The sequence below is a fragment of the Natrix helvetica genome (assembly GCF_964273705.1).
Source record: "Natrix helvetica genome assembly, chromosome: 4".
NCBI lineage: Eukaryota > Metazoa > Chordata > Lepidosauria > Squamata > Natricidae > Natrix > Natrix helvetica.
Window position 1 is genome coordinate 112,015,807 of NC_138550.1, and position 26,579 is coordinate 112,042,385.

Genomic DNA, 26,579 nt, shown 5'->3' on the forward strand with positions numbered 1-26,579 from the left:
TGTAATGATTTCTGAAATAAAAAACATATGGGTGGTACTATGCTATGAAATTAAGTTTAATTTTTATGCATGATTGCATTTTTCCAAAGATTACATTAAAACTCTCAAACAGTGCCATTGGGGAAATCACTTTTACCTTAGAAAAAAAAATGTGTGTACAGAGAAAACTATTTTGGCAACTAGAACCACATTTGCGTTGGGGATGAACAATGACAAAAATCATCTTGCAATACAATAATTGGGTGATCATTTTTCTAATTTTGCCACACCAGAATTGGATGGAAACAAAAAGTAGGTAAGTATACCAGAAATAGTGGCAAATAGATAATTTAAAAGTCAGGACTCAAAACTGTTTCAGCTGGTCTTTATTTTTAAAATAAAACTAAAATCCTTCCTTCTACACCACTGATCCTTCATTCCTAATATTATGGGGAACCAAATAAAATACTGTTGATCCTCACCTAAATTAAGCAATTCAGCCTAATAAGAATATATTGCCTACATCGTTCACCCTCAAGATGGACTTTCGTCCCTTACTTTTTCCAACATGTTTTTTTTTTTCAAGGCAAGGGTAGCGTTTTCAGAAACCAAGCTGTTGCAAGAACTAGCTTAATCCCAACATTTCCATTCGCCCAGAAAATTTGACATTCGGATGTATTTGTCACTGGCTCTCTTCACCAGAACTTGCAACGAGGGCAGGGCAGAAAAGAGAGAGCTCTAACTTTTCTCACTGCACCTTTCAGGAAAACGATAATGGCTGATAAAAGCCTTTCTTTTCCGTGGTGCTTGTAATAATTTCCCTAATAATGTACTAAACAGAGAGAAATAAGCGGCGCATCCCCCCCCTCTCAAGAAGGCAAAGCTATCGGGCGGGGCATCGCCTAGCAACCTGCCCCGCCCACTTTCAAACAACGGAACAATCGCGGAGCCCACTGTCGCCGCCGTCGCCGCCGCGGCGCCTACGCGCATGCTCCGAAAGGCAAAGCAGGGGCGGGAGAAATCTTGTTTCCCCTTCCGGCTGATGGTTTCCTTCGGGTCTGTCTACCGGCTCCTGTCAGGATGGGGGCGGCGAGGAAAGAGCGGTTGGGCTTGTGGTGGGCAACAGGTACAATGGCCGCGGATGAGTTGCTTAAGGCGAAAGGGGGGGCAGTGTCCCGAGGCGGTGAGGAGCGAAATAATGGGTTAAAACTGCTGAAGCGGGGGTGGGGGGGGGAGAAATGGGGATGGAGCGCGAAGAGAAGCGCGAGGGATTGGGGAGTTTGGGAGGGGAATGGGAGAAAGAAAGCGGACGGCCCCTGCCGCTGCTTCCCGTTCGCCTCTCTTGGAAAGGAAGCGAGAGACGAGGAAATGGCCCTGAGCATCGATTGATGCTGCAGGAAGCGGATTGAAGGTTGGCGGGGCTGGGGGTGGGATAGAGGAATGAGCACAACTCTGAATGATACCGATATGCCTTGGAAGTAGCCTCAAGTGGAAGGCAGAACGGGGCTGGGTGGTGGTGGTGGACGGGGGTTGACCTCGTTCTGGGTATAGGAGGATTCCCCCCACCTCCACCCCTGTTCAAATCATAGGTGTCCGACGGGATCCCCCCGCGTGTTGTTGTAAACAAGTGGCGAACAAGCCCCGGACATCGCGAATTGGATGTTTATATTATTTTAAAAAATATAAACATTATAAATTTGATAATGTCATCTAATATAGGGGGTATGTGCATAACTTTATCTACCTACCTACCTACCTACCTACCTACCTACCTACCTACCTACCTACCTACCTACCTCTCTATCATCATGTTTATGTAGTGTATATTGGAGGTGGCGACCCTTTTTTGCAAAAGTGACAATAAAGTTGAGTCTTGGTAAGGCCACACTTGGAATTTTGCATCCAGTTTTGGTCGCCAGGATGTTAAAAAAAAAGATTTTGAGACTAAAGAGTGCAGAGAAGAGCAGCAAGGATGGGGGGCTGGAGGCTAAAATCTATGAAGAACTGTTGCTGGAATTGGGTATGGCTAATGAAAAGAAGGATTAGGGGTGACATGATAGTAGTGTTTCAGTATTTTAGGGGCTGCCACAAAAGGGGGGGGGGGCTAACCTATTCTCCAAAGCATCAGAAGGCAAGACAAGAAGCAATGGATGGAAACTAATCAAGGAGAGAAGCCACCTAGAACTAAGAAGAAATTTCCTAACATTTAGAACTATTATTCAGTAGCACAACTTGCCTCCAGAAGTTGTGAATGCTCCAACACTGGAAGTTTTTAAGAAGAGATTGGACAACCATTTGTCTGAAATGGTATAGGGTTTCCTGCCTGAGCAGGGGTTGGACTAGAAGTCCTCCAAGGTCTCTTCCAAGTCTGTTACTCTGTTCTATTCTATTGTGAAAGGATTACTTTAGTAGGCTAATTATCTAACTAACTCTGGGGGACAGGTGACTGTCTCTCTGTACCATTTTGATTGAGAGAGATGGAGAGGGATTGAGCTCCGGCATTGGTCTGAAAGAAAAAGCTGCTTGCAACTTGTTGCTTGTTCTAAGAAGGATGGAGCCAACTTTTTCCTGAAAACCTAAATTAAAAGAAGGCTGTTTTGAAATGTACAGGTAGTCCTTGATTTGCAATCACACTTGAGTCCAACATTTCTGTTTTTAAGTGAGACATTTGTTAAGTGAGTTTTGTCCCGTTTTACGATTTTTCTTGCCCCAGTTGTTAAGTGAATCACTGCATTTGATAAGTTAGTAACACAGTTGTTAAATAAATGTGACCCCCACATTTCTTTCGTTTGTCAAAGGGTCACAAAAGGTGATCGCAAGGCAACAGCAACAGTCATAAATATGAAGTGGTTGCCCAGCATCTGAATTTGGATCACATGATCATGAGACTGCTATAAAGGTCATAAGTGTGAAAACTGGTCATAGTTACTTTTTTCAATGTTTTTGGAACTTTGAAGGGCATTAAATGAACTGTTATAAGTCAAGGGCTGCCTTATTAGAAATAAGGGAATTGGAGGAATAAAATTCCCGTAGCATTTTGGAGTAGAGATGGCTTGGTAGTTTTAAATGACAGAAAATGAAAGACATGTGTAGGCTTTAGTATATATGAGATACAACACATTATATTCTACTTTTTCCCCCAGCATTTGCTGCCTTTATACTTGCCATAGATGCATCATTTGTGGAAGACTTAGATGAATCGTAAGTATGTAGCATTTACATAAATTACAAATTTAGAGATTTATGTTTTACTATACCTTTATGGAATGAAAAACATCCTTTAAGCATCCATTTTCTTCTTGTATATTAATGCATTGTAGATCACAAATGTAGAACAAAGACCACACCATTGTTTGCTTAAAAATGTCCTTTTCCATAGTGCATAAATTAAACTTGATAATATTACCGAACTACTCTTAACTATAAAAATCTTAAAATTCTGAATTTATACAGTATATGATGATACTCATAATATTTGTCATATATAAATATTTAATATTATTTCCTATTTTGTTACAAATTATGGTCATTGTGGCTCTTTTGAAACAAATAGAATTGAATTAGCGCAGTTATTTGCTTCCAAAGAAAAAACAACCTTTTGGTCTATAAACAAATATCAAAAGTTTTAAATCAAAAGTTTAAGACTTTGCAGGAAACACAGTTTTAGTCAGAACTCTAAAAATTTCAACACATGAGACTTGACAGATGTTATTTTTAGTAGCAGCTCCATAAACAAAAAGATCTCAAAAATAATGTAATCACTGTATGTGTATAATAAAAATTTAATGTATTCACATATAGTAAATAATAGCAACACAGCAGCATGTGATAGTGAACTGAATTATTTTAGGATAGGGTAGATTCTTTTTTACTGGAGGTATTGAAATAGAGCTGCATTGTCATCTGTTTGGAATGTTTTAGTAGTGGATTCATATATTGAGTAGGTAATTTGAATTAATACTCTATAAGTTCCCATTGGACCATAGCATTCTATATTTCTATTATTGACCCAGGATGTGGCACTGAGTTTGTTTCGTTCTCTTGATGAATGGCCTATTCCTAAAACTAGATGTGGGAAATGCTACCATTTTATTTTTAAGATTATCTTTTTCTGTTTTACATTCATGATAGGTAGGGAGAAACCAAGTTGTATGATATGCTTAAATCTTTAGGAATAATATGATTTGTAAGCAATCTCTTCATTTCATGTTGTTTACATTGTTGCATTATGCCTACTTAATCGTAGTTATTAATAGGGTTATAATCCATATTACATAGTAGTTTGAAAGAGATGATTTCCAATACACAGGAATGGGGGGAAAAGCAAAGTGAAATGGTGGTGAGGCCAGCTGAAAACTTTGAAAGCAGCTGTGCAAGCCTGGAAAAAGACATAGCTGCTTTAATTATTTGAAGAGAGATGCTTTGCCCAACAAGTTTTTCAGAAAATGTTCACAGCTGTAAAGTACACAAAATGATATTCTAATCAATACCAAATTCTGTGAGATCTTTCTGTTTAAAAAGGTGATTTCCCACTCATCACTTTGTTTTGACCTAATGTAAATATCTAGACAAATATCTAAATTTAGTAAAAATATTTATTGGTTATGCATTTTTTATAGATTTAAAGAAAAACGTAAAGATGACGTTTGGCTTGTTGATGTGAGTAACAAATTTGTTAAATCTTTTAAATATAATTTGCTTTATATTTTTTTACAGTTCTTTTGTGATTAGCCTAAATAGTACAATTATTCTTAAGAATTGGTTCTTGTAAATCAAAAGAATCTTATATAAATTAGCACTTGTGTTATGTGTGAAGCAGTGATTTAGAACTCATTTTGGAAGATTTGAACTGCTAATGTTAATTGCTTATTATATACTTTCCATACTGAGATGATCTATGGATTGTCTGTATTTACAACTTTACTTTGCATATGTATTATTCTGCATATTAAGTATCTTGCTACTGCACTTCCCCAAAAAAGTATTATAAGTGTTCTAAAAAAAGCATTTTTAAAGGAACAAATAGGAAACTGCCATTCTTTATTTGTAGGTTAAATTCTGAATGGTTATGGTTTGTTCATAGTTCTATGCACCTTGGTGCGGCCATTGCAAGAAATTGGAGCCAGTGTGGAATGAAGTTGGTAAAGAGATGGGAAGTATTGGGTCTCCAGTAAAGGTTGGCAAGATGGATGCAACTTCTTATTCTAGTAAGTTTACTGCCAATGTACTCCATGTTATATAATTTATAATTTTGCAAACTCACAAAATCTCAATTAGCTATTGTTCCAAAATATTGGTAATTAAAAACTCAAAATATCAATTGTCCAAATCAGTTCCTCAGTAAAAGAATACTTTCAAAGTTTATAATTCTTTTTCTGTATTATAGTTGCTTCTTATACTAGTTGGGAGTATATGAATTTGTCAAAGAGAAAAATCACATGCTCAAATGTTTCATTTCCCCTCATTTATTTTGCTTCCTTTTGTAGGCATTGCCTCTGAATTTGGAGTTCGAGGCTATCCAACAATTAAACTGTAAGTTGAATGTTCCATATATTAACATATGTGTGCTTTATAATGTCTCATTTCGTTTCTAAGAAAAAGCTTTGCAAACTTATATCAAACTTAAAGCCAATCTTTTCTTTCAGTTTTGTTTGCACTAGCTAAAATGCAACTGAAACTTTGTGAAGAGTCATTTCTCTTTACTGTTTCCAAAGTATGTTTTTAAATACTATTGCTACACTAGGGTTATCTCTTACAATTCCATATGCAGTGGGTTTTTTGGGGGGGTTATTATTAAATAACCTAAAAAATCTAGCATTAAAAGTATTCACTGGTTTCATGTCTATTTCATTAGGTTAAAGGGTGATTTGGCGTACAATTATAGAGGACCAAGAACCAAAGATGATATTGTTGAGTTTGCAAATAGAGTTGCAGGGTAAGTATTTATGGGCTCAGTCCTGTCTAGCATGTAAAATGCAACTTTGCTGTTTTAAATGAAAATGAAAGGTTATTGTTGCATTTAGAATAGTTTAATTAACTTCTTTGGGATATGAAAAATTTAAAAAATAAGATGTAAAGAAATAAGAAATAATCCATTGAGTACGGCAAACAGTATATCAGTTTAAAGCTTTATAATATGCTATATTAAATATTAATGTATCATTGATTCCATTGCCATTATCTCTGTAACAATGATGTATTTACTATTGTACTTACATAGAACTTTTTAAGTGATTATAGCAATTACTGTTTTAACATAGTCAGTTGCAAACAAACTTTAGAAACTTTCTCCTTTTTCTTTAAAAATTATTCCAGTGGGGAATAGTCTCCTACGAAATTGCATCACCAACTCTTCAATTTTTTTATATTACCTTTGGTAATGATGCAATTGTAAAAGATAGTTACTATGGTAAAACAGGATAGGATGATGAAATATTTGCTAGTAACTCCTAGATTCTGGACTGCAATGAAGTCTGGTAAGATTTTCAAAGCAAGCATTTTGATTCTGTAACCATAGACTTATCCTGATAGCTTTCACAGAAGTGTACTATAAGTGCTGATGACTACTGAACCTTCTCCCTTGATAATGAAAAAATGTTTTGCTTTTAAATGTAAAGACAAACAGCAACTTTAAGCATATGAAGTCAGCACTGTGTTTCTCTGTCCCCTTCCTATATGCACATGCATTTAAATTGTCATGGGAGTCTTCATCCAGCTTTAAATAATACATTTTAAAAATTTAAAACCTTATCAGATTTAAGATAATTATGTTCTTCCAAGTGGGATTGTTGAGAATCCTTATCCTGTAAGAACTCTAGGAATAGCATTTAAGAAGCAGTTCATTGCCTTTTCCTACTGATGTTGATCTTTTATTGTTTTCCTTATCTACAGGCCTATTATTCGAAATCTCCCTAGCCAACATATGTTTGAGCATGTTCAAAAAAGACATCGCATATTTTTTCTGTACATTGGTGGGGAATCTCCATTAAAGGTCTGAAACTTTACTAACCACAAATATTTGTTTTGCTCATTTTAAATGCACTTTATGAGTTTCAATGTCTATCTCCTAGTACAGTTCTGTTATTGAAGAATTTTGCAAACTGGTAGACATTTACTTAAAACAGCAACGTCAAAGGGATTATGTCCCATTTAACTGGATAGAAATCATGAAACGGGGGTAATATCTGAACAGATATATTCAGAATTCCACATTTTTTCTTTTCATTTCTAAAAAAAGGCCACTATAGAGTTAATAATTTGGAAAAATTAAAATGGGCTTGCAGATTGTGATATGCAATGCACACTATGAAAATGCAAGAAAAAAAGGAACTGCTATGATTTCCTGAAATATTTATGATAATATTGAAATGGGGAAGTGGAATTATCTTATTGCTATACTGAGATACAATAAATGTCAATAATACAAGATGAAAGAATTAAGATAGTTCTTGCTTAACATACCAGAAAGGTGGACAGAAACAGGATGTGTCATTTGATTTAGCAAAAGAATGGGGAGATATTTAAAAGCTGTATTTATCTGTGATCTGTGATCACCTGCAGTGTAATTTCAAAAAAACAATACAGTTTACTAGAATCATTGGAGAGGCAAAAGACCTGCATTAGTTGCTTACCCATTAAGCAAACTTCATATGTGAAATTGAACTAAAATGGTATCTTGTTCTGTTACCAGATGAAGCTTAAGAAGACCAAGAAATGCATTAAAACTACCCATTTGTATTTCCACAGGAAAGATACATAGAAGTTGCTTCCGAACTAATTGTTTATACATACTTTTTTTCTGCCTCAGAAGAGATACTTCCCGAGGTAAAATAATAACAGTTATGATGATCTACCTGATTGAAAACTTAACTTATGTTGAGAAATACCTCTTTATCTATTGACAATATACTGCTTACTGTTGACAGTAGTTTTAATGAATGCCAGGTAGAGTAAGCAGTTAAACCAGAGATGGTATTCAGCAGGTTCTGACCAGTTCTGGAGAACCGGTAGCGGAAATTTTGAGTAGTTCAGAGAACCGGTAAATATCACCTCTGACTGCCCGCATCTATTCTTTGCCTCTCAAGTCCCAGCTGATCGGGAGGAAATGGGGATTTTGCAGTAATCTTCCCCTGTAGTGGGATGGGAATGGAGATTACAGTATCCTTCCCCTGCCACGCCCACCAGGTCACGCCCAAAGAACGGGTAGTAATTTTTTTTGAATTCCCCATCTGAGTTAAACTTCTGGCTATTAATTCAAAGAATTATTTATTGTCTAACTGTGTTTCATGGTAGAACCTAAACTTTCTTCATTGGCTGTTGAGCAAACATATTATGTTACATTCGAATTTATTCTTACATTTCTTTGTTCTAAAAGCTGTAGTGACATTGGTTATGCAGCACTCGGCCACAGTGATTAGTTTATATATTGCTCTTAGTCAAATCACATCCAGGTTTAGTGCAATCTGTGAATTCATATTAGACAAATGAAAATATTACAGTTAGAGACTTTAATTGTACATTTTAAAACTTAGGTCTCTCTTTTTCTTAGAACGGTAAAGAATGGGGAGTGCAAATCAGTCTTTGCACATAGGTTTATTATGAAAGTATTGGGAATGATATCCTTGTTGTTAACTGGCAACCTGATATTAATTTATGTTTATGTCTGAATGTAAGTGAATAATCCAATCAATGTTGCCTGCAAAATCAGTTTAGTTTTCAAACAGTAGCATTTTATTGAATAGATGGACACTTCACAGAACAATAAAATACAGAAAAATACAGGTGTCAATTTCTTTTTTAGAAAGTTGAAAAAGTGGCAGACTAATCTTATTCCTTGAAGGAGAGCTTTCCTAGGTTTGGAAGCAATGCAGGCAAATGACCTTTCGTCTAAATTAGAGAAATAGCTCTCTGTGAAAAATGAATATCCTCAAAGGGCCTTCCTGCAGATCTTACTAACTCTGCAAGCTCACGAGACACATTGTTTCTGAGCCAGGCTTTCAGCAGTTCATTATTTTAAAGGTGAAGAACAATTTAAATTGAGCCTGGAAAACAATTCATCTTTATTGCCACCTCCCCAAAGAAATACTTTATAATCTAACTTAACTATCTCTGAATGCTTTCTGATTTTTATGTTTTTTCCCTGCATTCAGAAAACTAGGAGAAAAAAAAACTCTTATGTTTTAAGTTGTTAATTTGTGTGAAAGCAAGCACTTTACCTTTAATCGTGACCTTAGTAAGAACAGGCCAGTACACTTTTATTAGTACAAGTTAAATTATAGCCCTTTCACATATACTTGATATTACAGATTATATAAAGACATGGTACATCTTCATTAAATGCATTTTCTCTATGTATATTTTGATGTGGCAAATTAAAAGGGACAACCTGTCAGACAGATGATTAATAGAAGCAGCAAAGAACACTTAAAGTTTTGTTTGTAAGCACAACGGAATTGTTTCTGTTAAAAAGTATTTATAGTGACTGTAGTATCCCCTGGGGCTTTATTACATGAGGAGAAGTTATGAAACCTGATTCAGACTCAAGGGATCATCTCAGCTCTTCGTTGCTCGAGAGAACATTCTGCCTTGGGCCCTGGTAGTTTTTGTTATCTTCAGAGCTTGAAAATGAAAAATTGGAAGAAGAAAAAGAATTAAGAGGCAAATTTTGAAATTCTATGAAAGATCCAAATGTACCTTTCTTTGGAATTTCTTTCTATTAATAGCAACTTAATAAACATGTATACACTAATTGATGTTTAAACATGTTTTTAAATAGTTATATAATGCATAAAGAAGTTTCTTTGGTTAGTTTAGCACTGGAAAAACGTAAGCAAAATATTTATGAATTGAATTGTCATTTTAAAAGGCACATCTGGGTCCTTCATGGTACATCTGTGAATTTTTTTTTTTAATTTCCCTTTTCCCCATGTTATAAAAAAGCCTATTTTTTCATGATCCAAGAGAGGAAGAAGGAAAAGAAGGGACACAGACGATAACATAATTTTTATAATTACCGTATTTTTCGGAGTATAAGACGCACCTTTTTTCCTCAAAAGAGGCTGAAAATCTGGGTGCGTCTTATGCATCGAATACAGCATTTTTTGCATCCCGAAGCCCTGCCCCCTTCACAAAAATGGCCGTGCATATCCTTATGGAGGCTTTCAGAGAGCTGCTGGGGGCTGGAAAGGGCAGAAAGGAGAAAAAAAGGCTGTTTTGTGCCCCCGCCCCAGCAGCACTCTATAAGCCTCCATAAGGCATGCATGCAATTTTTGGACAAAAAACAGGCCCGTTTTTGCTAAAAACGGGATGTTTTTTGCTCTTTTTTGCCCACCCCCACCCCACCCAGGAGCACTCTGCAAGGCCCCCAAGGCTATTCATGCCTTATTTGAAAAAAAGGGCCCATTTTCGCAAAAACGGGGCATTTTGGGGAGGTTTGCAGAGTGCAAAACCTTTTTCCCACTTTTCAGAAAGCTCTTTAGTTAGAGTGATTGATGAGAATTACATTGATCAAGTGCTGTGCCAGCAGAAACAAGTCTTAGGTGCTGCAGGTTGTCAGCAATTTCCTTCTCCAGCACATGGATAAATACACCTGGAAACATCTACCTACTTACCTACTCTCTCTCTCTCTCTACCTACCGACTGTATTTCTCCTCTCTCTCTCTCTATCCCACTATCTACCTACCTACTCACTCTCTCTCCATACCTACTTACTGTATTTCTCTCTCTCTCCCTCTACCTACTTACTTTTTTAAAAAATTTGCCTGTTCAAAACCTTGGTGCATCTTATACTCCGGTCTTATACTCTGAAAAATACAGTAATTGCTTGATTTAAAAAAAAATAGTGACATGTATATAATATCCATAATTTAACTACAAATACTTTAAAAAGATAAATTGTAAGGGAACAAATAAAAACAGCTGTCAGGCTCATGTTTTAAAATTTATTAAAACTATGAATTAAAAAGTAAAGTGTTTTGCCAGGCATCAGACTCTGGGATGGGAATCAAAAGTTTGAGACTTTCGCAGAGAGCAAAGCTATGAAGCTAGGTGAAGATTTCTCCCTATTCTCTTTCAACAAGCAAGAGAGAAAATCAAGTGGGCTAGCTCAGAATAAATTCTAAACTTCTAGACTTTTCATAATACGATAGAGAAAGAAAAATATGTCACTAACTCCTCAAAATAACAATGGCTCTTCCACATTGCCACCATGTAAAATCAACTCAGGTTTTAAAAAAAACTTTAGCTAACAAAGTAAATACTTCAGAGAGACTACTTCTATTGCCAGTTTTTTTTATTCCAATATTAATAACAGAAATGAAATTAAAAACCAATAAATATAGTCTATAGAAAAATTAATGTGTAAAGACAAATTGTTATTAAACTGTTCTGATTTTTTCTCATTTTTTCAGCATATAACACTCCCTGAGATGCCCGCTGTTCTAGTCTTAAAAGATGGAACTTATTTTGTGTATGATGGTAAGTTCAATCATCAGCTCTTATCACAGATAGACTATATGTTTATGGACCTTTTGTATCCACAGTTATTTTTTTTTCTTTTTTGAAAAAAGAAGCATGTTTACTTTGCAATACAATACTCTTGTTTCATATTTACGGAGATTCAAAAGTAGTGCAGTGTCAGGTTAGATGATTTGCAGATTACCTGGGAATTGCTAATATAAGTATCTGTAGGTTGTAGCAGTTTGCTGAGCTAAATAAGTGCTGAACAGACACCAGGAAATGTATGATATACAGAGAAATAAAATGAAACTGTGAATTGCCCACAGTAGAATAATGGATCTGCTTTGGTGCATTTTGACCAGTTTGGTTCCTTTAAAAAAGTTCACTTAATGATCATGACATTCGCTTAATGATTGCCAGGTTCCTTAATGATCACAACAAAAAAAGGTGCCTGTCCTCCATATTCTTAGTATATTTCAGCCATTGATTAGAGTCTTTTGGGGGTGGGGAGAGGAAGAATAGGATATTTTACTCTGCATATGACCAATTGTGTCTCTTCTTTGCGGGAATGTGTAGTCTGGCGTGAGGGGGGTCTGCTCTTCCTCATAAGGACTGACAATTTGGAATGAGGGGCTGACACGCAGGCTACATTGAAAATATTTCTTTATATTCTTGATTCCTAAATGATTAGTGGCAGTTTGAAATATTGCAAATTTGACAGCACCAGCAATTTTCAATAAGCCAGTCCATATCCTCTCATTTCCTAGGAAGCACTGGTGGGGCACAGAGCTTTGAATTGCTATTTATTGTCTTTATGTGCTTCTAATATATACTGTTGAACGTAGGAGGTAACTCTTGATTATGTACATGTTTTCATTTTTCCTCCCTTTCTCCCTTTTTCTCCATAAAGAGTACGTAGATGGTGATTTGTCAGCCTGGGTAAATAGGGAAAGATTTCAAGGGTACCTTAATATAGATGGATTTACACTGTATGAGCTTGGAGACACAGGTAAGCTAACTATTCCATCTTATCTTATAGAACTTTAAGATGTCAACTTCAATTTAAAATAACTATTTATTTATCTGTGCATGCTGTGCCAGAAAGAACTATGTAAATAAATGTGTTTTAAGTATGAATTTTATTTTGGATTGTGATGCTAAGTACCTGCACTTTTTCTTAGTATCCAGAATAACTTCAGTGGTCTCCAGATTCCTTTTCCATAGGGTATGAACAATTTTGAGTTTGAAGCAGGGATTTCAAGTGTTCTGGCCATGGGCAAAATGTATTTGAATGCATTATCCTGAGCAAGCACCATGCTGCTGTTTTGAATATTCTGTAATATTCAAAATTGCACGTTGAGCAATGTGACTTAATGTTGTCTTGTTTATACTATTTCCTGTGTGGATCATTAAAAGCATCTGGGTTTTATCAGAGTAGAGTGATAGGAAAAGTGTGTATTTTAAAACAGTAGGCATTTAAATAGTGATTGGCATATTGTGGGAGCAATTCTAAATTTGACTGTTGATGTGGTGAAGAGAAAAGACCAGTGTTGCTGTGAAGATCTGTAAGTGGATTGTGATTCATTGCTGCTAGCACAGTGTTTCTCAACCTTTGCGATTTTAAGTCCTGTGGACTTCAACTCCCAGAATTCCCCAGCCAGCTGGGAGTTGAAGTCCACAGGACTTAAAGTCACCAAGGTTGAGAAACACTGCTAGGAGATCTGGTTGTCTTCCGCCTCATGGCATACTGGGGAGAGGGCACTTTTAAAGTGACGTAAAAGTACAAGTGATGAGAGAAAAAGAAAAGAAAGGAAAAGAAATTCCCTATTGATTCTGTTTATATAATTAAACTATGTGTTGTTCTTTATTTGAGGAATTACAATTAAATAATGTAAAAAATATTTGTCTATGTGGGCTTACAGGTAGTCCTTACTTACCAATGGTAATTGGAACCAGAAACCATGCCACTAAGCAATGCAGTCATAAGGCACAATATCATGCAACTGCTGATTTTAAACATCAGTTCCAATAGTCCCAATTTCCATCATTACACTAAACTGACCCAATTGCAGCATCCCGTTGTTATGTGATCACCATTTGCAACCTCTTGCAAGCTTCCCATTTGCGTATTGGAAACTGTCAGTTAAGGTTGCAGATGGTGATTATGTGATCACAATACACTGTAACATCATAATTGTAAAGTGCTTGTTGAGCAGCCAAATCACAATCATGTGACTACAAGGCCATAATGACCGCCACAACTATGAGGACCCATCATAAGTACCCCTCATTCAGCTACATAATAACTTCCAATGAACACTAAATGGGTGGATGTTAAAGGAGTACTACCTGTATTTAATATTTTCCATTTCAACTTGTCTGATCTAAAAGAGAGGCTTCTTTGGAGGCCTTTTTCTGCACTGTTTCCAAGTATGGAATGTAGTCATTCAGGAGTTGTATTTGCCCCCTTTCTCCAGTTCTCTTAAGTGTTTAGAAAAACCATGATAAGTTTAGATTTATTTAATGTTAATTTTAAACTGTAATTTTAAATTTTTACATGTTGCTTTTGTTTTTAAATGTTATTGACTGCCTTGAATGCTGATGTAGAACATAATGATAGAACATAAATCAAAACAAATATGCATTATGCATCTTACTTTATTTTAGGAAAGCTTGTGGCTATTGCAGTTATTGATGATAAAAATGCTTCTGGAGATCATGCAAGGTAGGTCCAGGGTTTTTGTCTTAAAATATGAGTTACTATTTTAAAACTGATGTTGAACTTTAAAGAAAAATAGTTGACTTTACGTAGCAATAGCAATAGCACTTGGACTTATATGCTGTTCCATAGGGTTTTATAACACTCTCTGAGCTGTTTACAAATAGCAGCGCATTGCCCCCAACAATCTGGATCCATATGTTACCGACCTTGGAAAGGTGAATCAACCTTGAGCCTATCAGGATTGACCTCCAGGCAGTGGGCAGAGTTAGCCTATTATAATGCATTCTAACCACTGTGCCACCAAGGTTCCTGGTATATAATGGTCATAATTTAACTATCATAATAGCAATACCATAAAATATAAATAACAACGTAGGTAGTTCTCGAATTAAGATCATTTGTTCAACCATTTGGAATTACGGCAGTGTTAAACGAAGAGACATTATGGCTGACGTTATGGCTGTTACAGCAGCCCTATTTTACCATGATCAAAATTCAAGCACTTGACAGGTTGCCCAACGTTAATACCATTAGGGTGCTGCAATTCCACCCACCCATCTATCCCCCCCGTATCTCTGTCCTTTGCAATGAAAAGGTCTAACAGAAGTGAGCCAGACATGTTTCTCACTTTGCCACCCTGTGCTTCCTTGCTTCTGTTCCCAACCCTGATTTGCCTTTTGGGTCTTCCCAGGATAAAAACAGCCCACCCACAATCTTTTTGTTATTTTACGTCTAAAAAGATAATGATATGACTTAAATTGAAGTCCTAAAAAGGGAGGTGGAAGGAAGAAAAAATATTTAGTGCTTAGAAGTCTGGGGGAGGGGATAATGACAGCACTCTTCAAATATTCGAAGAAGTGCCATCCAAAAGAAAGATCCGTAATGTTTCCTATCATTGAAGCATGCAGTAATAGCTTTAAATTTGTAGGAAAGCAGCTTTTCATTAAATATTACTGTGTTTCCCCGAAAAAACGCCAGGGACTTATTTTCTTTTGCCCCACGAAATATGCCCTTGGGTTTATTATCAGGGAGGGCTTATTGTTTTGGGGCTGCCGGGCGGCTGCTCCCTTGTGAACTGGCTCCCGAAGAGCCGGGCACAGCCTCAGCGGCGAAGCAGCCATGAGGTAACCATGCTCACGAGCAGCCGCCCGGCAACTCTCCCCTTCGGCCAGGCAGAACGCCACTCCCCAACCTAGCGGTATCCCGAAGGCGGCAAGCAACGTGAGCGCTCCCCCCCGGCTCCTGCGACTTGGCGCTTTCGGAATAACGCTAGGTCAGTGAGCAGTGCTCTGCCTGGCCGGAGGGGGGGTTTATTTTCGGGGGTGGGCTTATATTTTTGCCCACGCGAAAAATGTGGCATGGGTTTAGTTTCGGGACAGGTTGTATTTTCGGGGAAACACGGTAGGAGAAAAGACTTTTTAACCACAAGAGAATTTGAGTTCAAGTGTATACCGATACCCAAAGACACTGGTTACCAGGATTTTACCGGGTTACTTTAATTCAAATTCCTGCATTGAGAAAGATTGGATTCAAACCAATCCTAAAAAGATTTTACATAAATAAGAGCAATGAGGTGACTGTTGGTTCAAAGTCCTATCTGAAATTCTATGCTGGAATAGTCAAAGCAACCTGTGTTTCAGTACAGTATAGCCTCAAGAAAGAACTCATGTCTCTTTGTTTTTTATACCAAAGTTCCAGAAGTTTATTTAGTGGTAGTCTGTGCTGAAGAACCAACCAATAGAAAAAATGGCCAAAGGAATTCCCCCCCCCCTCCAAGTTGAAAAATTTCATAAGGAATAATTTATTACATAGATTACCATGCAGCTACTAAACAAATTTAAACAAAAGGTATTCTAGGAATCTGTCTCATTAGCAACTGACTTCTTCAATATTGCCATACTTACATACCAGTGTGTACTGTTGGCTGCAGAACCAAATACCTCTATTTAAGTCTTGCATAAATCACATATTTCTTATGAAAGTATTATTAGTTGTAATATTACTGCTTATAATATCCCCAGTCACTTAAAGCCTCTATGGAAATGCATCCTGAAACACTGGGGACGTGATGTTATTAAAGACTACAGAAATCTATTTCTGTAGCCTTTTTTGGAATAAGCAATTCAAATTAATAAATGATACACTAAGTTTCTTTTTGGTTCAGATTTCCTAATATTTCATAACAGTACACTTTTTTCTTTCTAATTTGAAATTAAAGTACAGGTGAAACTCGAAAAATTAGAATATCGTGCAAAAGTTCATTTATTTCAGTAATGCAACCTAAAAGGTGAAGCTAATATATGAGATAAGATTCATTACATGCAAAGCAAGATAGTTCAAGCCGTGATTTGTCATAATTGTGATGATTATGGCGTACAGCTCATGAAAACCCCAAATCCACCATCTCAGTAAATTAGAATATTACATGCAATCAATAAAACAAGGATTGTACATAGAACAATATCTGACCTCTGAAAAGTATAAGCATGCATATGTACTCAGTACTTGGTTTGGGCCCCTTTTGCAGCAATTACTGCCTCAATGCGGGGTGGCACAGAAGCTATCAGCCTGTGGCACTGCTGAGGTGTTAGGGAAGACCAGGATGCTTCAATAGCGGCCTTCAGCTCTTCTGCATTGTTCGGTCTCATGTCTCTCATCTTTCTCTAGCCAATGCCCCATAGATTCAGGTCAGGCGAGTTTGCTGGCCAATCAAGCACAGTAATCCCATAGTCATTGAACCAGGTTTTGGTGCTTTTGGTAGTGTGGGCAGCTGGAAAATTAAGTCAGCATCCCCATAAAGTCCTCTTTTCTGATGAGAGCAACTTTTGCCAAAAGCACCAAAACCTGGTTCAATGACTGTGGGATTACTGTGTTTGATTGGCCTCTCCATTCTTCCTCCATACTCTGGGTCCTTGGTTTCCAAATGAGATGCAAAAGTCCAAGAGGACTTTGGACCAAGGAGCAACAGGACTTTGGACCACTATACTTCATTAAGACCAGGGTCAACGCAGCCGTCTACCAGGAGATTTTGGAGCACTTCATGCTTCCTTCCACAGATGAGCTTTATGGGGATGCTGACTTCATTTTCCAGCTGTACTGTACTGAGTATATATGCATGCTTATACTTTTCAGAGGTTCGATATTGTTCTATGTACAATCCTTGTTTTATTGATTGCATGTAATATTCTAATTTTCTGAGATTGTGGATTTGGGGTTTTCATGAGCTGTATGCCATAATCATCACAATTATGACAAATCACAACTTGAACTATCTTGCTTTGCATGTAATGAATCTTATCTCATATATTAGTTTCACCTTTTAGGTTGCATTACTGAAATAAATGAACTTTTGCACGATATTCTAATTTTTCGAGTTTCACCTGTAGAATATGGATTTCATAAAAAGAAAAAGATTTGCAGAGAAATTCAGATGCCATGCACAGATGTAGTTCATTTCTCATTAAATGGCTTCATGCTTGAATTCTTTATTTCCTTTGTATATTTTGACCAGCTAAAGAGATACAGAAATCCAACATTTTTTTTTAATCTTACAGATTGAAGTCTATTGTTCAAGATGTGGCTAAAAATTACAGGGACCATTTTCATAGGTAATTAAGTTACATTTTTTAAATGTTTATAATCTAGCTCTGCATTTTTTGGGTCATGGATACATATCCAATTCTGATAGATTTTACTACGCTTCTCAGAAATCTGTGATTTTTTAATAGGTAATATATTTTTGTTTGGGAATCCTAATGTTAAAACATGCCCAGTGAATATAGTGGTTTAATTTTGATAAATAGGGATTAAATTATAGTTTTAACTATTTGTGGTTTTCTGCATTTTAAAATTATGTACATATTACAAAATGTATTCTGTTTTTAATGTTTACAATGTAGCCCAACTAATAATATACACATGAAAAATGTAATAGTCTATAAAATAAGCAGAGCATAAAACAGCAGCAGCACATAATTACAAATAAGTTCAAACAATCCAAACCCTTTGTTATACAATACTTACTTTATCTATCATCCATCATTGGGGTATGCTGCATTGAGCCATGAGTGGTGCTAATTAAAAGAAGTTTTGATAAAAACAGAGGTAATTGGGTCAGTAGCTCTATTTTGTTTGGAGTTTATTTTGCCTTAGGAGAAGAAGGGCTTGGGATGGGACAGCATAGGAAATGGGTGAACCAATGGGATATGCCAAGATGGAACTTATACAGCAGCAATTAAGAAGAAGAGTAGAAGTTAGGAAAATAGTAAACCAGTGTATGCTGCAATGAAAGCTGTGGAAGAGGAAGAAGGGTGCTGACCTGGGATATGGTAGTTTGTTTAAGCATATTAAACAAAACTTTCCCCTCGCTTACTGTACATATGTATTAAGGAGCTGTGATAAGATAATTCTTTTCTTGAGACAAAGTACTGCTATCTGCTAAGATCCTATAAGAGCTGTAGAATTAGTAATCAAAGCAGTAGAAAAAAGCTATTTGTAATTACCAAAGGATTTAATTTCATGTAATTTTTCTGTATTTTCATAGCTGGTAATTACAATAATCAGGAGAGCAGTACGTCCATGTTACACTGTGAGATCAGTGTCCCACTTTGCTTCATGAGTTGCATTGGCTCTCAGTAATTTTTTTGGGTGCAATTCAAGGTGTTGATTGTCAGCTCCGAAGACCTTCATAGCATGGGGTCAGGTTATTTGAAGCACTCTCTCTCTCTCCAATCGCTTTTACCTATCCCATCAGCTATAGAAAAAGTGGCCTGCTCAGTTCCCTTCAATTAAAGAGTTCCTGCCATCTGTCAGAAACCAGGACCCCTTAGATTACTCTAACACTGCTGGCCTCTTGTGAAGCTCATAAGATCTATTTTTCTTAGGTGTAGGAGAAATGAAGAGAATGTATCTGTTATTAATTGGTTCATCCTTGATGGCCATTTCTCTTTTTTATGTTTTAGTTACCGCATCTTTTTATAATGTTGATGCTTTTATTGTGTTAGACATCCAAAGTTGTTTATCTGATATGGATGGCCATATAAATCATCATCATCATCATGGTCTTAAGATCATGAGTAATAAGCTCCTTTTACTTGTTTCAGTTTTTGGATCTGTCTGTCAGATCCTTAGTGCAATATTAAAAGTTTGCACTGCTTTTTCAAGAATAGTTTGATAGTTTAAAGAGACATACATACAAAGTATAGTAGAGCTCTATGTTACTATTACATGTAAATAGTACTGTAATATTGCCTCACTCTAGTTTCATAGCTTAGAGGTATTCCATCACTTTACTTGCCCTAATTGGTTTCTGAAGCTCAGGAACCAGTGGTGGGTTACGACCGTACGCCCCAGCATACCGGTGCCTGCTGGGAGCACCAGGTACCGTTCCGCCCACGCTCCTTACAGGTATTTGAGGTTTTCGGGGCTTCCGCGCATGGAGTGTACGGTGCCTGCACGATACTCCGCCAAGCAGCTGGAGCGTCGCGGAGGTGTTGCGGGCGGTAAGTATGCATGCGTGTGAGTGCACGCGCGCTGCGCATGTTCATGTGGTGGGTGCCCGACCCTGTTGCACCGTACTGGTTGCAACGGGATCCAGAACCCACCACTGTCGGAACAAATCCTGTCTGCTTTCAAGGCTCTTCCAGCTGCATGTAAATCTAATTTTGAAACAAAAATCTCATGTAAGTTGAAAGGATAAAATACTACATTTGCAGTTATTTCCATTCCAAATCCTTAGTTGCTTTTGTCCTTAGGCAAGTTCTTTTATTATCGATCGCAATAGGATGTTTTGAATAGGTAATATTTGATAATCAGTTTTTTTTAGTCTATTTCTACTATCCTAAAAATTGAATCACATCCCTTTTCCTCTTTGAATTTTCCTTTCACTAAATTTATTGGTTGAAGTCATATTTTTTGTTTGTTTATTAAGATCATTATTTATTTCAAATCAGGATAATATTGTGAATTGCTTTTTAATAGAAGCTTCCAGTTTGGCTATATGGATGGAAATGAATACATTAATAGTTTACTAATGGAGTGAGTAAAATCATTTTTGTATTGTTTTCAGATGGAGAAAAAGCTGTTTGTTTCAATTAAACTCTTTAAACAGATAACAGAAACATTAAAACAATATTTAAATATGTCTCCACTAGATGGCAGCATTAAATAACTAATTTTCAGGAGCTGAGAAGATTTAGCATTTATATGTATTTATGGAGTATGCACTGTGCCTATAACATGGTGACATCAGATCATGTACTATATGTCTTTCACAAGGCGACTTGCGCCTTTTCTATTCTATACTGTTTCCACTACTGCTATTAATGTTCTCTGAATTCAGTATATAATACCTTTAATTTCTCATCAGTGGCATTTGTTGGGTAAATATTAAAATCGAAAAACAGCAGTACCATCAGTTTTTATCATAATTAATGCCTGATTCATTGATCCGACAGGCTAATGCAGATGTTGAGAAGAATGAAACACTAGGCAGAACTGTGAATACTTTAGAACCTTTGAAAAGGATGATTAATTAGCCATAACTATTACATTTATATAAGAAATAAGTTAAACCAACCAATACCCAGGATTATTCCATAAAGATTCAGTAGTAAGTAATATGATAGAAAAAGCTTTATCTTCCTAGTTATTTTGGTAAGAATATGATCATTCTTCAAGGCTTTATTAATGAACTAGTTATATTTCAGTTTTTGAATTGTTTGGTTTTACTGTTTCAGTGATTTGACAATCCCCACTATTGTTGTCCTGAATACATCCAATCAACAATATTTTCTACCTCATCAACCAGTAGAGAGCACTGAAGATCTGGTCCAGTTCATTAATAATATTTTGGAAGGCACAGCTGAAGTAAGTATTGCCCATTTATTCAAAATTTTCAGCAGTTTTTCAAATTACCAAAATATGAGAGTAGTTAATTAATTATCTTACTTCATTTGAATTGTCTTGCTTGAAGCATCTTTAAATATATTTAATTGAAAAGCAAAGCAGACTCTTTGGAGAGTTGCTAATCTCATTATTTGAAATGTGTCTGTGGTGTGCTTGATTGTAAAAATCATGGAAAGATTTGGGGTTTTGGAAAGGAATAAGACTGATGTGATGGAAGAATTGGAAGGAATAAAAAAGAGCAGAATTTTCCAAGAAACACATATGGAAACCTCCCTTAGGTATAGAATTGGAATGGCTTTATTATTATTTAGGCTTTCTCAAATAATAGCATGGGGGAGGATTAAAATAGTAGCATGGAGAGGGTTATCCAACTGCATTACTCAGCAGGAATAAGGTAGAATCCCGAACTCTACATAAGGTAATTTCGCTTCAGTGAAATAATATTTCTGTAATGAAGTATTGGTAAGATGACATTGTAAAATAAAGTAATTGAAAACTGAACATATAAATAAATAGTGCTGATCTCCTATAATCTTTTATCTTTCAAATTTCAGGCATATGGTGGAGATGGAATTCTTCAACGAATCAAGAGAATAATTTATGATGCCAAGTCTACAGTGGGAGTATGTAAAGTATTAGAAAGTATTTATAGCCATCAAATTAAAGTAGATACACCACTTGCTACCGTGTTTCCCCGAAAATATGACAGGGTCTTATTTTCTTTTTACCTACAAAATATGGCTTGGGCTTTATTATGGGGGGAGGGTTTATTGTTTTGGGGTTGCTGGGCGGCTGTTCTCTTGCGAGCGGGCTCCCAAAGAGCCGGGCACAGCCTCATGGGCGAATGGCTGTGTTGCGCTGTCGCAGCAGCGCAACGCAACAGCCATGCAGCGACCACGCTCACGAACAGCCACCTGGCAAACCTCCTTTGCAGCCGGACACAGCGGCATTCACTGACCTAGCAGTATCGCCAAGCTACGTGAGCGCCTGCTCACTACCGCCCAGCTCCTGCAGCTTGACGCCTTCCAAATGCCAGTGAATGGCGCTGTGCACAGCTGGAGAGGGGGGTTGCGTGAGCGGCTGTTCTGCTATCACTCACCCGCCTCCCAGCCTCACGATGCATGGCCCATGATTCTCAGGCTGGGATGGCGGCGGCGGAGGTGCCGTGGCCCTGTAATGAGAGCTGGGCCATGCATTGGGAGGTGGGTGAGCGAGAGCGGAACAGCTGCTCGCGCCACCCCCCACTCCAGCCATGCAGAGTGCCATTCACTGGCATTTGGAAGGCGCCAAGCCGTGGGAGCCGGGTGGCGGCGAACAGGTGCTCATGCGGCTTGGCGATACCCCTAGGTCAGTGAATGGCACTGTGCCCGGCTGCAAAGGGGTTTTGCCGGGTGGCTGCTCGTGAGTGTGGTCGCTTCATGGTTGTTGTGTTGCGCTGCTGTGATAGCGCAACACAGCCATTCGCCCATGAGGCTGTGCCCGGCTCTTTGGGAGCCTGCTCGCAAGAGAGCCGCCCGGCAACCCCCCTCTTCAGCTGGGCACAGCGCTGCTCACCAACCTAGCGGTATGCCGAAGGCGCCAAGCAACGCAATCACCTTTGCCTCCCTCCAGGTTCCCGCGGCTTGGCACCTTCGAGATACTGCTAGGTTGGTGAGCGGCGCTCTGCTTGGCTGGAGGTGGAGGGTTTTCCAGGGGGCTTATATGCGGGGGGCGGGGGCTTATATTTTTGCCCACCAGAAAAATGTGTCATGGCTGTATTATGAGGACATTGTGCTGCTAGATATTATACTGGACAAGGAAGGATATTATCCTTTTTTTCTTTCAGATTGTACAGTTTTCTTTCCATTTCATTATTACCTTGTACATATGCATGCATTTTTAGCTTACTTTTTGTGTCCATGCCAAATTATTTCTGATTCAGTTGAGTGCGCATAAAAAGTTAATGTTGATAGTTGCTGTCCATGAACACCAGTTGCCATAGGATCAATGTTGTGTAGACCTCAACACAGTTTTTCATATGTATGGTGTGTACTTCTGTAGGGTTTAAGCTGTTAAATAATCTAAATCTAGGCCATCCTCCAGCTATGGAATAAGTTCTGACAGAATTTTAAGTGCAAAAGAGTAACATTTGCATGCAGGTACTTTAAAAAACACCTTGCAAATTTCTCTAACAAAAATTAAATAGATCTGTTTGAAATACATTGTGTTTTACAAAGGTAGATGAGGCAAAGTATAAAGAAGGAAAAAATGGGGAGTAACAACCAGGCTTTCTCTGAAACCCTTTTTAAAGAACATTGTGCAGATTCCTTGACTTACTGGGAATTGTTTCTGGCAATGTTGCTAGTTCTAAGGGTGAATCATGATAAAAAGGGTGTACGGTTACTAGCAAAGAAATAACAGTCTTCCCACTTCTTTCATCAAAATTTCGGTGCAACATTCAGTGACATTCTCCATGTCTTGATTCTTCTTAAAATACGTGGTGGGAATTATCTTCTCCAAGTTATTCAAAATGTTATGAAAATATAACTGATGGCCAATTATTTCTCTACAGTCCGTTTTCAAGAGTTCGCCACTTCTTGGTTGTTTTCTCTTTGGTCTACCATTGGGTGTCATCAGCATCATGTGTTACGGGATTTGCACTGCTGACTCGGGAGGATCAGATGAATCTGAGACATCTAAGAAGGAATCCACAAGCAGGGATCTAACTGATGAAGGCACTGAAGAGGAAGCAGAGGAGGAAAGCAGTGAAAGCCCTGTAGAATTTCCAGAGAGAGAGCAAGAACAGAAAACTATATTGGAAAAAAAGAAAGACTAAACTGTTAATGTTTTTTTTTTCTGTAGAATTTCCAAATAGAGACTTATTTATTGAATTCAATGATACCTGTGATCTTCAGAGATAAGAACTTTTTCATTCATTTGTGTTATGTGCATGCATTCAAGTTGCTTGACTGTGAAGAAGAATAGGGTTGGAGTTGGGGCTTTGAGGTCTCTTATTGTCTTTGTTCTGCATAAAAAGGAAATTCAAGAGAGTAGGTGGGTTATTTTATATAATGAATTCTGAGTTGGGTGAAAAAAACCCTCATTTCTTTTTTGGATACTGATATGTACATTTAAAAACAATTTTTCCATTATGGCCAAAACCTTCCTTCCTTCCTTCCTTCCTTCCTTCCTTTCCCCTGCAATAAAATCTATAAATACTGAGCTGTAGAAATCTTTTACAGGAAATATGCTTTGAGATATTACATATTTTAGTGGCTATACTTTCAGAACAGCATTTTTTTATTTTTTAGGAAAATACTTTAGAATTTCTCTTTAGAAAATGGGATAGCTAAAGAGAAGTATCCCTGGCTTTAAAGATATGAAATAGCATTTATTTACTTACTTTCTGTTTGATCTTTGGTTCCAGTTGGTTACTTTTATTTTATATTGGTCCAATGTGTTAAATCTTTTTCCTTTACAGGAAATTTCCCTATATTTTATCCATCGTCTCAGGATTCTGTTTGTTAATTGCTGCACTAGCACAATAGTTTGGTGAATGTGGCTTCTGCATAGTTAATTGCAAATCTTTTTTTTTTAAACTTTAAACAATATTTAAGCTATTTAATAAAACCCTTGCTACATCTTTAGTTTCTGCAGCTGAAAAGAAATCTTAATATTTTATTGACTTACTTACATTGAAAATTCACTTGACATTTTTATATGGCCAGCATTTTTTTTTGAAAAGAATACTTTTTGCTGTATATTTAATTATATATATCATCCCTCATATTGTCCCATGATATGAATAGGGACCATGTCTCCAAGGTTGAGATCTCAAAGGATAAGCCATAAGGTTATACTTGGAATATTGAAACCATGGTGATTGCCATAGCAATCGAGCTTATGTTGCTGATTTTTAAGATTGGCTGTATAACATTCAGTACAACTGAAAATAAAAAAAATGTAACCTTATGTCTCATAGTGGAATACTTGGCTTTAATCAGCACAGTTTCTTATATACCTTGCCAAATAAATATTAAGTTTAATGTTTTTTTTTTTTAAAAAAAATGACACTAGGGCTAAGGAATCTTCTGCTTCCTACTTCAATTAATTTCCTTATCTATAACAAATTCTAACTCTAGAATTACCCTAAAGCAAAGTTGTCAAACCTAATTCTTTGTCCTATCTTTGTCATACAGTATTCTATTAATTGGAAGGAAACTATACAATCTTTATTGCAGTTGTTTGGAAAAATAATCATACACACTTTTTAGAAGAAGAACCCCTTTCTTTGGTCTTTAAAAACACTTTATATTTCTTGTGTTTTCATACCAAGTACTTTTACTAGGAGTTACTATCTTTCCAAAGAATAAATGGTTTTCTTCTAAATAAAGTCAATGGAAATGTTTTAACTATTACTGCTGGGTTATATATAAAATAGTTTATTTTTTATTGAAGCTTATTGAAAATTCAGCTAGTCTGTGAATGTAGAAATATTTTATAAATATTTTTCCCCTCAGGTGTTTCAGACATCTGTTCAAATCTAGCTTTGACCCATGTAGCAGAGATCACTTCTAATTGCTTCAAAATAGTTGCTCAAAATGCCAAAGGATAGTTTGTAGTTCGGCTTATGATGCCCGTTGCCCAGTGCAGTTTAAAGGGAATTATAGGTCTCTTTTGTCACATACCATTTCTGTGCCCATTAGATACTCTTAATCAGCTGCTGAGTGTCTTAAACAATAACATTTAGACTAAATATATTTTATCATTTTTTCCTTTTGAATGACTAAACTTCCAGATATTTACTAAACTGAAATATATTCCCATTTTCACTCGCAACATTTTAACATTATAATAATTAAATTGAAAAGCCTCTGGTCTAAAACAAAGTGAGCGATCACATGAAGTGCTTCACTCAGTAGCTATTATGACTTGAATCAGAAGTGCTGTAATAACTTAAATCTAAAATAAACATTATCAAATGTAAATGGGTTGTGTGTGTTGGGGGGGTATATACTGTATAATAACAAAGGTTGGTACTGCATTTATGTGTATTTTGGCACTAATTTTTCTAATAAAGGATATAAGATTCCTTTTGGATCAGACTAAAGTATCATATAAACACATAACCTTTCCCAGAGAAACCAGGAGATGCTTAATGCAAAGTCCATAAGTAGTACAGATTGTCCTCGACTTACAACAGTTCATTTAGTGACCGTTTGACATTACAACAGCATTGAAAAAAGAGATGTTTTTCCACACATATGACTGTTGCAGCATTCCCATGATCATGTGATCAAAATTCAAAAGCTGACTCATATTTATGACTTTTGCAGTGTCCCACAGCCATGTAATTACTTTTTGTGACCTTCAGAGAAGCAAAATCAGTGGGGAAGCCAGATTCACTTAACATCTGTGTTACTAACTTAACAACTGCAGTGATTTACTTAACAACTGTGGCAGGAAAGGTTGTAAAATGGGTTGTAAAACTCAATGTTGCTTAACAACAGAAACTTTGGAGTCGGTTGTGGCTGTA

At 36.8% G+C, this 26,579-nt stretch overlaps 2 protein-coding genes across 2 annotated transcripts in view; both read left to right on the top strand.

Moving 5' to 3' along the window:
• Nucleotides 1-26,579, top strand: part of CD226 (CD226 molecule) — a 703,503-nt gene that overhangs the window by 473,944 nt on the left and 202,980 nt on the right. The gene's annotated exons all lie outside the window — the stretch shown is intronic.
• TMX3 (thioredoxin related transmembrane protein 3) lies at nucleotides 983-24,265 on the top strand. Its single transcript, XM_081951167.1, has 16 exons — nucleotides 983-1,105; nucleotides 3,123-3,180; nucleotides 4,599-4,638; nucleotides 5,063-5,186; nucleotides 5,466-5,511; nucleotides 5,834-5,914; nucleotides 6,871-6,970; nucleotides 7,726-7,803; nucleotides 11,388-11,454; nucleotides 12,347-12,445; nucleotides 14,104-14,161; nucleotides 17,713-17,766; nucleotides 20,138-20,194; nucleotides 20,896-21,025; nucleotides 21,619-21,687; nucleotides 23,616-24,265. The coding sequence occupies exons 1-16, from the start codon at nucleotides 1,060-1,062 to the stop codon at nucleotides 23,877-23,879; spliced, it is 1,371 nt and encodes a 456-aa protein (XP_081807293.1). The 5' UTR covers nucleotides 983-1,059; the 3' UTR covers nucleotides 23,880-24,265.

Excerpts from the sequence above, each read along its gene's own strand:
- TMX3 (XM_081951167.1), top strand. The coding sequence starts at position 1,060 with ATGGGGGCGGCGAGGAAAGAGCGGTTGGGCTTGTGGTGGGCAACAG. Across the intron at positions 11,455-12,346 it reads AACTTATTTTGTGTATGATG|AGTACGTAGATGGTGATTTG; the intron begins GTAAGTTCAATC and ends TTCTCCATAAAG. Across the intron at positions 20,195-20,895 it reads ATTAATAGTTTACTAATGGA|TGATTTGACAATCCCCACTA; the intron begins GTGAGTAAAATC and ends TTACTGTTTCAG.